The 16427-nt window shown below is 48.2% G+C and overlaps 1 protein-coding gene across 1 annotated transcript in view; it reads left to right on the forward strand.

Moving 5' to 3' along the window:
* Positions 1-16427, forward strand: part of LOC142312869 (uncharacterized) — a 288408-nt gene that overhangs the window by 191255 nt on the left and 80726 nt on the right. Inside the window, 1 exon segment of the mRNA XM_075351855.1 lies at positions 1258-1373. Coding sequence (XP_075207970.1) covers positions 1258-1373 — 116 coding nt within the window.

Consider the following 16427-nt stretch of genomic DNA (forward strand, 5'->3'; position numbering starts at 1 on the left):
CCCCCATACTGAATGTAACCCCAGACCATGATCTTTCCACCACCAAACTTAACTGTTTTCTGGATCCATATGGGCTCCAGTAGGTCTCCTGCAGTATTTGCGATGGCTGCGGTGTAATTCAACTGAAGATTCATCAGAGAAATCCACCTTCTGCCACTTTTCCAGCGTTCATCTGTTTAGCAGGCTGTGGGACTTGGCAAATGCCACACAGTTTTTTAATTTCCTTTTGTTTAGTGCTGGCTTCTGGGCACTGATTCGACCATGGAGGCCATTTCGAGACAGAATCCTACAAACTGTTCTAGTTGACACAGGGACTTGAGGGGACCAGGCCTGTTGGAGCTCTGCTGTAGTGGAGGAGGGGCTGGCTTTGGATTTTCTAACCAACAAATGTTCCTCCTGAGCAGTTGTCTTGCAGGGTCTGCCGGACCGGGGCTTGTCAAAAACATCTCCAGTCTCTTCAAATCTTTTTTTAATTCTTTGTACTTGACACTCAGACACAAGGTGCCAGCCACCTCTGCAGTGGATCTGTTCTTCAGCCTCCTGATAATCAAGGCTTTGGTTGCGGGGTGGATTTTTGGCATGTTGTCGGAGATCAGTTGCAGTTCAACTGAAGTTCTGGGGTGATGGGTTTCTTTTTATAAACACCCACTAATTAACCGATCATTTAGTGAGCACAGGTGAGGATGTAAACTAGGATTGGGTGCATTATATGACAATGCGACAAAACTTTTGTCTTGCCAAAATCTGACCTTTCTGCGTTCATTAAATGATCAATATTTCAGCTTTGCAGCAACTTTATTTTCATAACCTAAACCAAATTTGGGAGGGTTTCAGCTTTCAAAAGAGTAATTTATGAAACCAATGGATGAAATTTAAAGTCAGGTTAGAAGCTTTTATTTACATAATATGGATAATCGACAGAACCTCTGTCAGGGACTGTAGGTTACAAAACAAAGAATGTGTTGAACTTTGTCAGTGTTCATATTTGAGAAGGCAAACTGACTTTATTTAGACAAAACATAGGCCTACATATGTGGTCCAGTCAAATGAATTCAGATACAGCTAATGATGAACTTCAACAAGGAAGTAAATTTGTGCTCACTGCTCATTTAACTTCCTGGCTAATCAAAAAAGTTCCAAATGTCCCTAGAACACATTTTCAGGGGAGGATCAACCTTTCTTAAAATGTGACAGACATCGTAATAAATTTCATCATCTTTAGATGGCCATTTCCAGGTATTTTTATTCTTGCCATAGAGTTCCATGGTTTTCACTTTCATCTCATTGTGTGCAACCTCAGTAACCACTCCACATTACTTTATGCCATCATACATTACTTCAACCCAGTCATCAACTTTGTATTCAATATCAGGGTACTTGCAGTTATTAGCATTGTACTAGACCATGTTTTTAGTGGTTCTAAAGCCAATAAATTTGCATGCAAAATACCCTATGGCATGAAATTTGGAAATTCCTTCAACAGGCTTACCAACTGCTTTAAATCCAAAGCCAAATTTCTGTAATCAATCTCAGTGTTATGTCTAGGACTTGTACATCCTTCAGTTATTTTGCAGCTTTGACAAACAAAGTTGCATTTTGGACAATTCCCTTCCTGGTCATGATGGATTCTCGTACACGCCTTTTCACAAAAGCTCCTATTCCATCTACAGGACCTTTGCCATGAGACGTTGCGAAGTGATTCCAAATTATGTTCATTTTATATTTCTCATTAAACCATTGACTAGCAGCAACAATAAATTTGTTTTTGAATTACGATGAAGGTCCATCAGACCAAAAATGAACAGTTTTGATTATTGGAGGCAGCTTTTCAAGAAGAATATCGATGTATGCAATAATTGTGTCCTTTGTGTGAGATAAGTTATCTGAGCACAGAGCCTTGCAAAACTGCTTATTAGAATGCCACTGGTGACTTATCACTTTGAGTCTATGTGTCCACGTTGCTTTTTACCTGCTTTTTTGCTGCTTTTTCAACTGCAGCGTTTAATGCCAAAATGGATGTATTCTGCTTTTCAAGCAAAGTCTATGGGAATTTGGGTTTCTTGTGCCCACTATGCAGTTCAAACTGCAGCCTTTTACTGGCAGAAATTTGGACAAAAACTCAGCTTTGCAGTGCAAAACCCAAATGGCAAAAACAATTGACATGTCAATTGTTTTTGCCATTTGCGTTTTGAACTGCAAAGCAGAATTTTTGCCCAAATTTCTGCCAGAAAAAGGCTGCAGTTTGAACTGCATAGTGGGCACAAGAAACCCAAATTCCCATAGACTTTGCTTGAAAAGCAGAACACATCCATTTTGGCATTAAACGCTGCAGTTGAAAAAGCAGCAAAAAAGCAGGTAAAAAGCAACGTGGACATATAGCCTGAATCTGTTTCTCACTTTTCTTTAGTTCTCTGCATTTCCTAACCCTTGCACGAGCCTTCATCCTTTCTTCTTCTTTAATTTTTTCCTGCTTTTGTTTCGACATAGCACTAACATCAATCTATTTCTTCTCTCTGGATTTTTTAACTGCTTCCCTAACTTTTTTCTTGTACTATTCATATCCTCCTGTTTGTTTTAACTTCTCACGTCGTCTCTTCATCTTTTCAGCTGGCGTTAATGGCATTGTGACTCTAAAAATACAAACAATAACCTTATAATATAACTAGATGTGAAGAAAAATGAACATCAAAATTATGATAGTATTTAATTATTTAAAAAAGCTGACTGTTAAGGCCCCGCCACACGCTACGATATATCTAACGATATGTCGTCGGGGTCGCGGATTTTGTGACCCACATCCGGCATCGTTAGAGATGTCATAGTGTGTGACATCTCCAAACGACTATTAACGAGCAAAAATACTCACCTTATCGTTGCTTATTGACACGTCGTTCATTTTCATAATGTCGTTCCTCCTTCTGTGTGCCGGTTGTTCATCGTTACCGAGGCAGCACACATCGCTACGTGTGACACCCCGGGAACGCTGAACTGCAGCTTACCTGCGTCCCGCTGGCAATGCGGAAGGAAGGAGGTGGGCGATATGTTGCGTCCCGCTCATCTCCGCCCCTCCGCTTCTATTGGGCAGCCGCTGTGTGACGTCGCTGTGACGCCGAACGTCTCTCCCCCTTCAGGAAGAGGATGTTCGCCGCCCACAGTGACGTTGTTAGGGAGGTAAGTACGTGTGACGGGGATCAACGATATTGTGCGCCACGGGCAACAAATTGCCTGTGACGCACAAACGACGGGGGCGGGTGCGATCACACGATATATCGTACCATGTGACGCCGCCTTAAGTGTTGTCCAAAAATTGAAAGGCAGGTAACTTACATTGAAAAGCTGAAGTAACTTGCGTTACAAAGCTGATGGTAACTTACGCTACAATAAGTTTACTTCATACAGAAAATGTGAAACTTTTAGCAGCAACATGAAACTTAGGGAATAGTTAATACATTATGCAATATAAGAACTCTGCAAGCTACAACTTAATTTAAGCTTAGTTCTCAATACTACAAAAACTTTGTATCTTTTTGGTAACTTGCGTTACTGGGAAAATGTCTACAATGGATATGTGCAAAATTTCTGGTAAACAATAATCTTACAGGACCAAAGATATTAAAGTATTTTTGTTTCCTAACAGTACTTCTTTTATATTTACTGAACTTAAAGGAGTTATCCGGCTTATTTTGACTTTTTTTTATTATTTCACTATTGGGCTGCATTGGGGCAGGTAAGTAGATAGTGACCACTGTGATAACACGCTCCGGGATCGCCTTTGCTGGGTTCAAAGGGCACGTATTCACCTCAGGCAGACAGCCGAATTCAAGGTGTAACTGACGCTTGGTCAGGTTTATTGCAGTGAAGCATAAACAAAAAGAAAAAAAAAAACAACAAAATAAATCCTTGCCTGTCCGGCACTAACTATACACGGTGTTATCCTAACTACCAACTGGAGGGCTTCTCCCTTCCAGCTAAACCATACAAACATCAGGCACTGCTCCTCACAAGTGTCTCCTACACAGACAGGCTTACTGTGTTCCCAGATGGAGACCCTCCCCCAACTTCCCAGATTCCTTTTACCTCCGTCCTTCACCTCCCATTAATCCATTAGTAGCCAGGTGATCCTGGCCAGGCTAAGTCACATAGGACCGATACCGGGGTGAGATATACCTGCCCTCATCCACTAATCCCACATGAGTCTCACATATCCCCCCCCTCTGCTCAGACCACTGCAGCTGAGCAACAGCACCCACAAAACAGTGCACACGAGACAGGGCATCAGCATTCCCCATCCGCACCCCCGGGCGGTGCTCCACTGTAAAACGGTAGGCCTGAAGTGCAAGGAACCACCGGGTCACTCGGCCATTCCGTTCCCTATTCCAGTGCATCCACTTGAGAGGGGCATGGTCAGTGATCAGCCGGAACTTCCTACCAATCAAGTAATATTTAAGGGACTCTAGAGCCCACTTAATGGCTAAGCATTCTTTTTCCACTATGGCATAGTTGCGTTCATGCTTATTAAGTTTCCGACTAAGATAAAGGACCGGATGTTCCTCTCCGTCCTTTAGTTGTGACAATACAGCCCCTATACCGGCATCAGAAGCGTCCGTTTGGACCACGAACTCGCTGCGGAAGTCAGGAGTCATTAGCACAGGTTGAGAGCAAAGAGCTAGTTTTAAGTTATGGAAGGCTTCTTCGGCTGCCGTGGTCCATTTGATCATGACAGAGTCTTTCCCTTTGGTAAGGTCCGTCAGGGGAACAGCGGTAGCCGCAAAATTGGGAATGAACCGTCGGTAGTAGCCGGCTATTCCTAAAAACGCTCTCACCTGCTTCTTGTTGACTGGTTGCGGCCATTTCTGAATGGCTTGTATCTTGTCAATCTGGGGTTTAACAATTCCCCTCCCAATTACGTATCCCAAATACCGGGCTTCTTCCAGCCCGATATGACATTTCTTGGGGTTTGCTGTTAGGCCTGCCTCCCGCAGGTCCTCAATCACGGCCTCTAGTTTCTGGAGGTGCGTCTCCCAGTCCAGGCTGTAAATGACTATGTCATCCAAATACGCAGAAGCATACTGCCTATGGGGCCTCAGGACTCGGTCCATCAACCTTTGAAAGGTTGCCGGTGCCCCGTGTAGTCCAAACGGCATATACACATACTGGTATAAACCTTCCGGTGTAGAAAACGCAGTTTTCTCTTTAGCGGCCTCTGTTAGCGGGATCTGCCAATAGCCCTTCGTTAAGTCTAGGGTCGTGATATACCGGGCTTTTCCAAGCCGATCTATTAATTCATCGACCCGTGGCATAGGGTATGCATCAAATTTGGAGACCGCATTTAATCTCCTGAAGTCATTGCAGAATCTAATGGAGCCGTCTGGTTTCGGTATTAACACAATCGGACTCGACCAGGCGCTATGCGATTCCTCGATTACACCTAACTCTAACATGGTCTTCACTTCTCGGGAGACAGCTTCCCGCCGAGCTTCCGGTATTCGGTAGGGCTTTACCTGAACTGTTACCCCAGGCTCTGTTATGATGTCATGTTTAATGAGAGTGGTCTGCCCGGGCTTTTCCGAGAAAAACTCGTGATTGTTGATTACAAACTGCTTGACGTCTGTCTTTTGCCGCTCTGACAGCGTCTCCGCAATCCCGACATCCGGTATGGTCTGCTTGCAGACCGGAAGGGCCAGACCTGCTGACAGAGCTGGACGGTTCTTCCAGGGTTTTATCAGATTCACGTGATAAATCTGTTCAGGCTTCCTTTTACCAGCCTGGTACACTTTGTAGTTTACCTCACCCACCCGTTCCTTAATTTCAAAGGGGCCTTGCCACTTTGCCAGAAATTTGCTTTCTGCCGTGGGGACCAGGATCAACACCCTATCTCCGGGTGCAAAAGTACGGATCTTGGCCCCCCTATCATAAATCCTTTTCTGTGCTCCTTGAGCCTGTATCATATGCTCTTTAACGATGGGCATCACCGCCGCAATACGGTCCTGCATTTGGGTTACATGGTCTATTACGCTTTTGAACGGGGTGACCTGTCCCTCCTAGGTTTCTTTAGCGACATCTAACAGTCCACGGGGACGTCGGGCGTACAGAAGCTCGAAAGGAGAGAACCCGGTGGAAGACTGGGGCACCTCCCGGATGGCAAAAAGCAAATACGGGAGTAAGTAGTCCCAGTTCTTCCCGTCCTTGTCTATCGCCTTACGGAGCATCTGTTTCAAAGTTTTGTTAAACCGTTCGACCAGTCCGTCCGTTTGAGGGTGATACACGGAGGTGCGTAACTGTGCTATTTGTAACAGCCTGCAGAGTTCTTTCATTACTTTAGACATAAAGGGGGTTCCTTGGTCTGTGAGTATTTGTTTTGGGACACCAACCCGACTAAACACATGGACCAGCTCCTTGGCAATGGTCTTGGTGGCCGTGTTACGCAAAGGGATGGCCTCGGGGTAACGAGTGGCATAATCCAAGATGACAAGGATGTGCTGGTGTCCTCGTGCAGACTTGGGGAGGGGTCCAACTAAATCCATCCCAATTCTCTCAAATGGGATCTCGATGATAGGCAGAGGTACTAAGGGGCTACAGAAACGGGGCCTAGGTGCAGACAATTGGCAGTCAGGACAAGACTCACAATAGGTGCGAATATCGTGATGCATGCCGGGCCAAACAAAACAGTGTAATATCCTTTCGGTAGTTTTCTGGTCCCCAGGTGTCCCCCCCATCATGTGTCCGTGTGCCAGGTCCAGCACTCTCCGCCTGTAGGCTCTCGGCACAACCAATCGTTGTACTGTGTCATCCCCCTTCTTCTCTATCTGATAGAGAAAGTCATTCTCCAGTGCCATGTAGGGGTAAGACAGCCTAGTACCTGCATCCACCTGCACCCCGTTTATCATTTTAACATTTTTTATAGCCTGAGAAAGGGTAGGATCTCTCATTTGCTCACTTTGGAAGTCATCTTTGTGGACTTCCAAATTCAGCCAAGAGGAAGGGGGACAGCCACCCGTGTCCGCCTCTGCCCCGGGTTCATCGGAATCACCCGCCAGAACTGAAAAGGGGAACTGGGGGTTGTTTTCAGCGGATTCCTCCTCTGAACCCTCTTGTGGGGCATCCTCTAGTGGCTCCGGGCCCACACAAGGTGTTGGAGAAGGATCATCCGTGCGGCTACCCTGGGGTACTAATTGGTTCTCCCACAACTGCCAGAAGTGGGGAAAATCCCTGCCCAAAATGATATCATGCAATAGTGCTGGTACTAGTCCCACCTTATGATGCACAGACCCATAGGGCGTAGTAATGCAGGAGACCGTTGTGAGGTACGAGCAGGTGTCTCCATGCACACATGTCACAGAAAATTTATCTGACGGTCCCATCGGGACTGCTACCAGACTGGCCTTTACCAGAGTCACCACACTTCCAGAGTCTAATAGTGCAACAACAGTATTGCCATCAATGGACACTTCACACAGGTGTTTTTTCATATCGCCTTGACATGCAGCAACACACACTACCCGTGCAACCATAGCCCTGCGTTTTTCAAAGTCCGTGACATCGCACTGCATCGGTTCTGCAGTTAATGGACAGTTTGCAGCAATGTGGCCCACCTCCTGGCAGCGGAAACACCTCACGGGCCCCTTGCTAAGACCATAGTTTGGCACCTTAGCCCTCACAGGGCCAGCAGTCCTGTTTTCCTCCTCCACTGCCTTAGGATATTTTCCTCCTCCCCATGACCCTGGAACAGTCTTACCAGATCCTCGTCGAGAAGGGGAAGAGTGAGGATGTGTAGCATCGTCCATAAGTCCTTCTGCCAAGGAATAACGCTCCACTAGATCCACTAGCTGATCCGCTGTCGTGGGGTTTCCATGGCTTACCCACCTCTTCAGAGATGGCGGTAGAGCTCTTAGGTATTTATCAAGAACGATTCTTTGTACCATCTCTGGCGCCGTCAAAACCTCAGGCTGTAGCCATTTCTTGGTCAAGTGAATGAGGTCAAACATCTGTGACCGCGGTGGTTTATCGGGCTGATAAGTCCATTGATGAACTCTCTGTGCTCGCACGGCCGTCGTCACTCCCAGCCGGGCAAGGATCTCGGCTTTTAGTTTATCAAAGTCATGCGCTGCTTCAGGCTCAAGATCAAAGTAGGCTTTTTGGGCCTCACCTGCTAGAAACGGTGCAAGCAAGTCGGCCCATCGCTCCTTTGGCCACTTTTCCCGCTCCGCCGTCCGTTCAAACGTGGTCAGGTAAGCTTCCACATCGTCCTCTGTGGTTAATTTCTGCCAGCACCGACTCACATGAATCACCCTCTGGTCAGCCTCTGCATTACTCTCCGGTACGGTCGCCAGACGCTGCGCCACCTGCTGCAAAAGTTGGCGGTCTTTAACCGTCGATTCCACCAGTTCCTTCAACTGTGCCGACATCAAGAGATTAGCTTCCTGCTGCACAGCTGCGGATTGTACCAGCGCTTTCACCACGTCATCCATTATGATGCGCTGTAACGTGCTGCCCGCATTCTCCACCACAATGTGATAACACGCTCCGGGATCGCCTTTGCTGGGTTCAAAGGGCACGTATTCACCTCAGGCAGACAGCCGAATTCAAGGTGTAACTGACGCTTGGTCAGGTTTATTGCAGTGAAGCATAAACAAAAAGAAAAAAAAAACCAACAAAATAAATCCTTGCCTGTCCGGCACTAACTATACACGGTGTTATCCTAACTACCAACTGGAGGGCTTCTCCCTTCCAGCTAAACCATACAAACATCAGGCACTGCTCCTCACAAGTGTCTCCTACACAGACAGGCTTACTGTGTTCCCAGATGGAGACCCTCCCCCAACTTCCCAGATTCCTTTTACCTCCGTCCTTCACCTCCCATTAATCCATTAGTAGCCAGGTGATCCTGGCCAGGCTAAGTCACATAGGACCGATACCGGGGTGAGATATACCTGCCCTCATCCACTAATCCCACATGAGTCTCACACCACTTACCTGCCCCGCTGTCAGCCCCTCTCCCCCGGCTCAGAGTGGTCATGTGACCGCTCCTGCCGCGATTTTGCTGCTTCCGGTCATATCATGTCAACATGGGTAGGACTATGTTGACATGCAAATCTGGGAACAGCTTGTTGCCGCCCCGCTGCTTAGTGGGCAGGTATAGTGCGATGAGTACCCGCCCCCTCCCACACACTCCGTAGTCTCCCTCCCCCGCCTCCTGTGCCCAGCTACGTGCGCCCTGAATTCCAGCTGATTCAGTGTCCAGTTCACTAAGGCAAGGAACAAGAAAGTTGCCCACTTGCTTTCAGATACACTGTCAGTGCTGTGTCCCCAACGCTTTATCATGTTTACTGCCCGACACACAGGGAACTGTCTCCCCCTCTTCACCGTGCACGATGTCAGTGTCATTATGTGTCATCTGTGTCTGTGCATCAGTCTGTGTCCCGATTCCTGCCAGTCCCGCGGCTGCTCGCACTGCAGTGTCAGTGTCTGTCCGCACTGCAGTCAGTATCAGCAGCTTCCACACTGCAGTGCTGGCAGCCGCGAGGATGACGAGCGTTCCTGTCAGGAGCTTAGATGAGATCATTACCTGCGGTGACGATCTCCTGACGTCAGCGCTGTCACTGCCTTCTATGCCCGCGCGTTCTCACATCACGTCACTAGTGGTGACGTCTCGGGCTCCAGCGATACTGCTGAGAACGCGGCGGGCATAGAAGTCAGTGACAGCGCTGATGTCAGCAGTGCAGGACATCATCACTGCAGGTAATGATCTCAGCTAACCTCCTGAAGTCAGCGCTCATCATGCCCTGCAGTGACCTGGGCTGACCTATTGATGTTAGCTCAGGTCACTGCACTGCTCTTCCAGCCAATAGGGAACATTCTGTTCTTCATTGACTGGGACATTGACTATGGTATGGATCATCGTGGGACCCCCTTATTGGATTACGCCAGACCCGGATTTGATTGTTCTTTTCAATAAAATGGTGAAAGAGGGAATGTTTCGGGAAGTGTTTTTTCAAATAAAACCTTTTTTGTTGTCTATTTTTTTTTTATTACTGACTGGGTTGGTGATGTCAGGTATCTGATAGACGCCATGACATCACTAACCCCAGGGCTTGATGCCAGGTGACATTACACATCTGACATCAACACCATATATTACCCCATTTGCCACCACACCAGGGCAACGGGATGAGTTGGGGCGAAGCGCCAGGATTGGCACGTCTAATGGATGCGCCACTTCTGGGGCGGCTGTGGCCTGCTATTTTTAGGCTGGGTAGTGTCCAATAACAGTGGACCTCCTTAGTCTGAGAATACCAGACCACAGCTGTTTGCTTTACCTTGGCTGGTGTTCCAATTTGGGGGGGACCCCACGTTTTTTGTTTTAAATTATTTATTTAATGTAAAATAACAGCGTGGGTTGTTCTATGTTTTGGATTACCAGTTAAGGAGAAGCTGTCAGCTGTGTTTTGCAGGCTGCAGCTGTCGGCTTTACCCTAGCTATCAAAAAAGAGGGAACCCCATGTGGGTTTTTTTTTTTTTAATTATTTATTTATTTTTTGGCTAAATACAAGGCTAAGCACCCCTTAGTGCCACATGAATGGCACTAAAAGGTGCAAGATTACAAAATGTAGGGGAGTGGGACATTTTATGTCTTTCTCATCTATTATCTATCCCTCTACCTATCCCTTCATTCAGTCATTCATTCCATCCCTCTAGCTATCTGTCTCTCTATCTATCCCTCTATCTATATCTTTCCATCTATTTATCTATCTAGCTGTTTCCGTTTTTTTTGCAGTACACAAAAAATAGGAAGGAACGCCGATGACACACGGACCGTATACGGAACAGAACGGATGCCACACAGATGCATCCGTGAAAAAACTTGACCATGAGACAAAGCACACACACATATACCATACATACATGGCATATATATCTACTATAGACTCACATTAGATGCTATATATAGTCTTCCTTACACAGTATTCATTTATCTATAAGGGGTGAGGAACATGTAACATCTCTATGTGTCACCATTGTGGATGTGAGTAGAGTTGAGCGCGGTTCGTGGTTCTCCAGTTCGAGTGATTTTGGGGGGTGTTCTAGATCGAACTAGAACTCGAGCTTTTTGCTAAAAGTTTGTTAGCTCGAGTTACGTTCGAGAACGGTTCTATCAGCAAAAAGCCTAGCTAATTACTAGCTGGCTTTTCACTAAAATAGTGTGAGTCACTCTGTGACTCACAGTATTATCAAATTTCAGCGTATAGTGTGCGGGGGCTGCGCGTTCAGATCACTGCTGCTGGGATAATGGCGATCGACATTTATTTTTTTTTCTTCCTTCCCTAAACGCGCGTGTAGTGGGGCGGGCCAGCATGTCAGCCAATCCCAGACACACACACGGCTAAGTGGACTTTTTGCCAGAGAAGCAAGGGCATGTGTCATAGGCTGTCCATGTCACATGTCCTTGCATTATAAAAAAGGACATTTTCTTCCAGCACGCTATTATCTGCCTTCTTCGTCTGGGTATCAGTCACCTCTCACGCAGCTCCTGTCGCCGATCCTGCTGTGTACGCTATACAAACAGCGTTCTACAGATTAGGGACAGAAGTTTATTTCAGCCCTTTTAAGGGCTAATTACAGCTGGCTCAGAGCTATAGGTGACAGTTAGGTCTGTGGAAACGCTTTTTACAGCTACAGATAACAGGGTCTGTGTAGCTAAGCTTAGGGACTTCCTTGCTGCATTTCACCATTAGGAGGGATAGAAAGTGAGGCTTCCTTTCCTCTACACTGACCCACAACCCGGCCACTGTACCCTCCAGCCCTTTTTAGCAAAGGCATTTTAATTGCAAAATGCTGCCAGTTAGTGCCATCCAAAGAGTGGCTGCTGTCCTCCATTATTGTGCCATTTGTGCCAAGCAAGTCCCACCACCTCTGCATTCTCCCCTCCTGCCAATTTTTGCAAAGCCATTTTAATGTAAAAGAGTGCTGCCAGTTAGTGGCATCCTAAAAGTGGCTGTTGGACTCCATTAGTGTCCCACTGGTGCCAAGCAATTTCCAGCACCACTGCATTGCTCCCTCAAGCTCATTTTTACTAAGCTATTATAATAGCAAACACTGAGGAAACTAAAGGCTACTTTACACGCTGCGATATCGGTACCAATATCGCTAGCGTGGGTACCCGCCCCCATCTGTTGTGCGACACTGGAAAATCGCTGCCCGTGCCGCACAACATCGCCCAGACATGTCACACATACTTACCTGCCCGGCGACGTCGCTGTGACCAGCGAACCGCCTCCTTTCTAAGGGGGTGGTTCGTTCAGCGTCATAGCGACGTCACAGCTGCGTCACTGAACCGCCGCCCAATGGAAGCGGAGGGGCGGAGATGAGCGGGACGAACATCCCGCCCACCTCCTTCCTTCCTCATTGCTGGCGGGACGCAGGTAAGGAGAACTTCCTTGTTCCTGCGGCGTCACACGGAGCAATGTGTGCTGCCGCAGGAACGAGAAACAGCCTCGTTACTGCTGCAGTAACGATTTTTGAGAATGGACCCCCATGTCACCGATGAGCGATTTTGCACGTTTTTGCAACAATGCAAATTAGTGTCCCACTGGTGCCAAGCAATTTCCAGCACCTCTGCATTGCACCCCAAAGCTCATTTTTACTAAGCTATTATAATAGCAAACACTGAGGAAACTTAGTGGCATCCTAAAAGTGGCTGTTGGACTCCATTAGTGTCCCACTGGTGCCAAGCAATTTCCAGCACTTCTGCATTGCACCCTCAAGCTCATTTTTTACTAAGCTATTATAATAGCAAACACTGAGGAAACTTAGTGGCATCCTAAAAGTGGCTGTTGGACTCCATTAGTGTCCCACTGGTGCCAAGCAATTTCCAGCACCTCTGCATTGCACCCTAAAGCTCATTTTTACTAAGCTATTATATTAGCAAGCACTGAGGAAACTTATTGGCATCCAAAAAGTGTCTGTTGGACTCCATTAGTGTCCCACTGGTGCCAAGCAATTTCCAGCACCTCTACATTACACCCTCCTGCTCATTTTTACTAAGCTATTATAATAGCAAACACTGAGGAAACTTAATGGCATCCTAAAAGTGGCTGTTGGACTCCATTAGTGTCCCACTGGTGCCAAGCAATTTCCAGCACCTCTGCATTGCACCCTTTTGCTCATTTTTACTAAGCTATTATAATAGCAAACACTGAGGAAACTTAATGGCATCCTAAAAGTGGCTGTTGGACTCCATTAGTGTCCCACTGGTGCCAAGCAATTTCCAGCACCTCTGCATTGCACCCTATAGCTCATTTTTACTAAGCTATTATATTAGCAAACACTGAGGAAACTTAGTGGCATCCTAAAAGTGGCTGTTCGACTCCATTAGTGTCCCACTGGTGCCAAGCAATTTCCAGCACCTCTGCATTGCACCCTATAGCTCATTTTTACTAAGCTATTGTCACGGGCGGAGGGGCCACGTTCGCTACGCTCGGGTCCGCGGCTGCTGCTGCTGCTGCTCGGTGGCTCGAGCGGTGGGCCGGACCCGGGGACTCGAGCAGCGCTCCTCGCCCACGAGTGAAAAGGGGGTGGTTTGTTTTGGGAGATAATTTGTGACGCCACCCACGGGTCGTGGTGATAAAGGGCACCACCGCTGCTGGTGACGGGGATCCCGGGAGCGATGGTAGGGAGCAGCTAGGATGTTGTCCCCTCCGTGGGTAGGGGTTGGTGATCCCGGTGGCGATACGGGTAGGCAGGATGGCTGGGGTGCAGGGTTGCAGGCGCGGCGCGGTGCCGGATGGCACTGTGGTACTCACTCAGGCACAGATTCACAGAGTCTCTGGTAAACCAAACGGCTGGATGGACGGGTCCCGCAGCCGGCTGCAGTGTCTTTGCTCTCCCCGGACAGGTTGTTGGTGGCTGTCTTTCCCTGCACCTGTGTAGAATGTATTGACTCCGATGGTTTCCCAACGGTAGTCCGCTCCCCGGCGTATATGTACCAGAGGAGCCCGTTTTGCCCGCAGGCGCTGGCCCTTGGATCTCTAGCCTATGGCGGTGGCTGTGTATCCTCACGGTGTAGACTGTTGCCTTCTGTCGGGTCTTGGGTGTTAGGAAACCCCTGGGGTTCCGGTCACTCTCGGATTTGACCATTGTCGGCGGCTCCAAGCCTAGTCGGGGTCCGATGGCTCTGCCTTTGTGCTTGATGCAAATCTGCTCCCCGGCTCGGTACCGGCGGGCCACCGCCCGTCCCCGGTTCTACGGTTTTGCTGACTTGCACTACCTCCTGGAGACGGCCACCACCGTCTGCCGACCTTGCTGACAGTGCCTGGGCTCCTACCCAGACACTAACAGTTTCTGTCCTCTCACTTTCAACTCTCAAACGAATCTACTCCACTTGAACTCCAAACTCTAACTGATTTTCCCGCCTCCAGGCCTGTGAACTCCTCGATGGGTGGGGCCAACCTCCTGGCTCCGCTCCACCTGGTGTGGACATCAGACCCTGGAGGGAGGCATCAAGGGTTTTGTTTGACTGATGTAGACTATCCAGGGGAGGGGGTGTGTGTGATGTTATGTTTGTGGCAACCTGGTTAGTCCAGGGCACCACATTCCCCCTTGTGAAATGCAGACCGTCTGCGGGCTGCCCGTCCATCACCGGTTTTATTTCTGAAAAATAGAAATTTAATATAGGAAACATACAACATAAGCATATTTTTCATTCTTCCCTTACGGGAGGCTTTTCACTTAAACGTTACTTAACGGCATAAAAACATTTTTATTAATAACGGACGGGTTCATGTTCTTCCGCTCCCCCACCCAAGCAACCTACACCTTGATGCTGCTCCTAAGAAACGGGCAGCACCCCTTTGTCCCAGTCCTGGTCCAGGTTACCCGAGCGGGATCGGGTATGGTATCTCGCACCCGGCTGTCATTTCAGGGGACCCCACGTCCAGGGAAGATGGCCACCAGTCCTGGTGGTGGCCAGACCCCAGCCTGCTCTGCTGCGGGTCCTTCCTCCAATCTGCCTCTCCGGAGGCGGTAATGGAATACGGCCCACAAATTATTTACAAGACCACAAGTTTGTGGTTGGCCTGCAAGTTCTCGGCCTTGTTCATGAGTAGTTTCTCATGTGGGCTGTTTTGAGGTAGTTGTACGGCAGACAAAGAATAAACATACTGATGGTCCCAACAGGGACAACTCTCTCCTTTTACGGATGGTATAAATCAGGTAAGTCATTCGGATCATTGGTGCTCATTCATTCATTCAACTATTGACACAATCAACATGCTGCACCCCTAGATGGTAGTTTCCCTATACCTAAGCGGGGTCCTACCTAGGTTGGGGTGTGTGGACATTCGGGGAACAATGTCACTAGTAGTGGGTGCTGGGATAGGAGAGACAATCGGTTCCTCCTCCCGTATGGCAGTTGGAGACCTACGGGGGCTTGGTATAGGTGCATCCCTGGGCACTGGTTCAAGCAGTTCACTGGCGGTTATTTCCGTTTCCATTTCTTCCACGGGTTGTGGGAACATTATCACCGGAACAATCACCGCGCCGTTCTGCGTAGGCCAGTCTGCTGGAAAGTCACCCATCACTGTGTGGATCACCTCTTTTTCTTTCTCCCCGTTCAGTATGGGAACCGGAACTTCGTTTGCCAATCTTAATGGGGGTGGGCAGCTCTCAGGTGGTCCCTGGAAACTGTAGCCAAGGTCTTCCCCTGGTCACAGCTAATTAGATAAGTCTTCTCGTTCTCCCATTTGGTGGGCTGTATGACGTACGGGGTCTTCTCCCACTGATCATCAAGATTGTGGGTTCTTCTCTTCTGTTTTAGCACTACATCTCCGGGCTCAAAGGGAACGGCTGGAGCCCACCTGTTGAACCACTGTTTTTCTCGGCTCTGACGCAGATTCCTTTCCACATATTCTTGGATCCGTCGGTACTGCGCTTGCCGCCGGGTATCCCAGTCTGTAGTCGAAGGGAGGGCCTCTGGAACTTCCAAGTCCATTTCCAGGTCCACCGGCAGCCGGCCCGGTCGGGCTCTCATCAGATATGCCTGTGTGCATTTGGTAGAACCACAGGGGATGTTATTGTACATGTCTATCAGGTCAAACAGCTTCTCTGGCCACAGGTTCCGCTCTTCTGACGGTAGTATCTTGAGGAGATCCAGAACCAGATGGTTCATCTTTTCACACATCCCATTAGTCTGGGCATGGTATGGCATGGTCCTGATCTTCTTACAACTGTATAATTGGCAAAACTCTTGAAACACCTCTGCTTCGAAGGCCGGACCCTGGTCTGTAAGCACCCTTTCCGGGTATCTGTGCGGTCGACAAAAGTACGCCTGGAATGCCCTAGCTGCAGTACGGCCGGTCAGATCTTTGACTGGAACAACCACCATGAATCTTGAGTAGTGGTCCACGATGGTCAAGGCATAGGTGTACCCACTT

The sequence above is a fragment of the Anomaloglossus baeobatrachus genome, chromosome 5 (assembly GCF_048569485.1).
Source record: "Anomaloglossus baeobatrachus isolate aAnoBae1 chromosome 5, aAnoBae1.hap1, whole genome shotgun sequence".
NCBI classification, from domain to species: Eukaryota; Metazoa; Chordata; class Amphibia; order Anura; family Aromobatidae; genus Anomaloglossus; species Anomaloglossus baeobatrachus.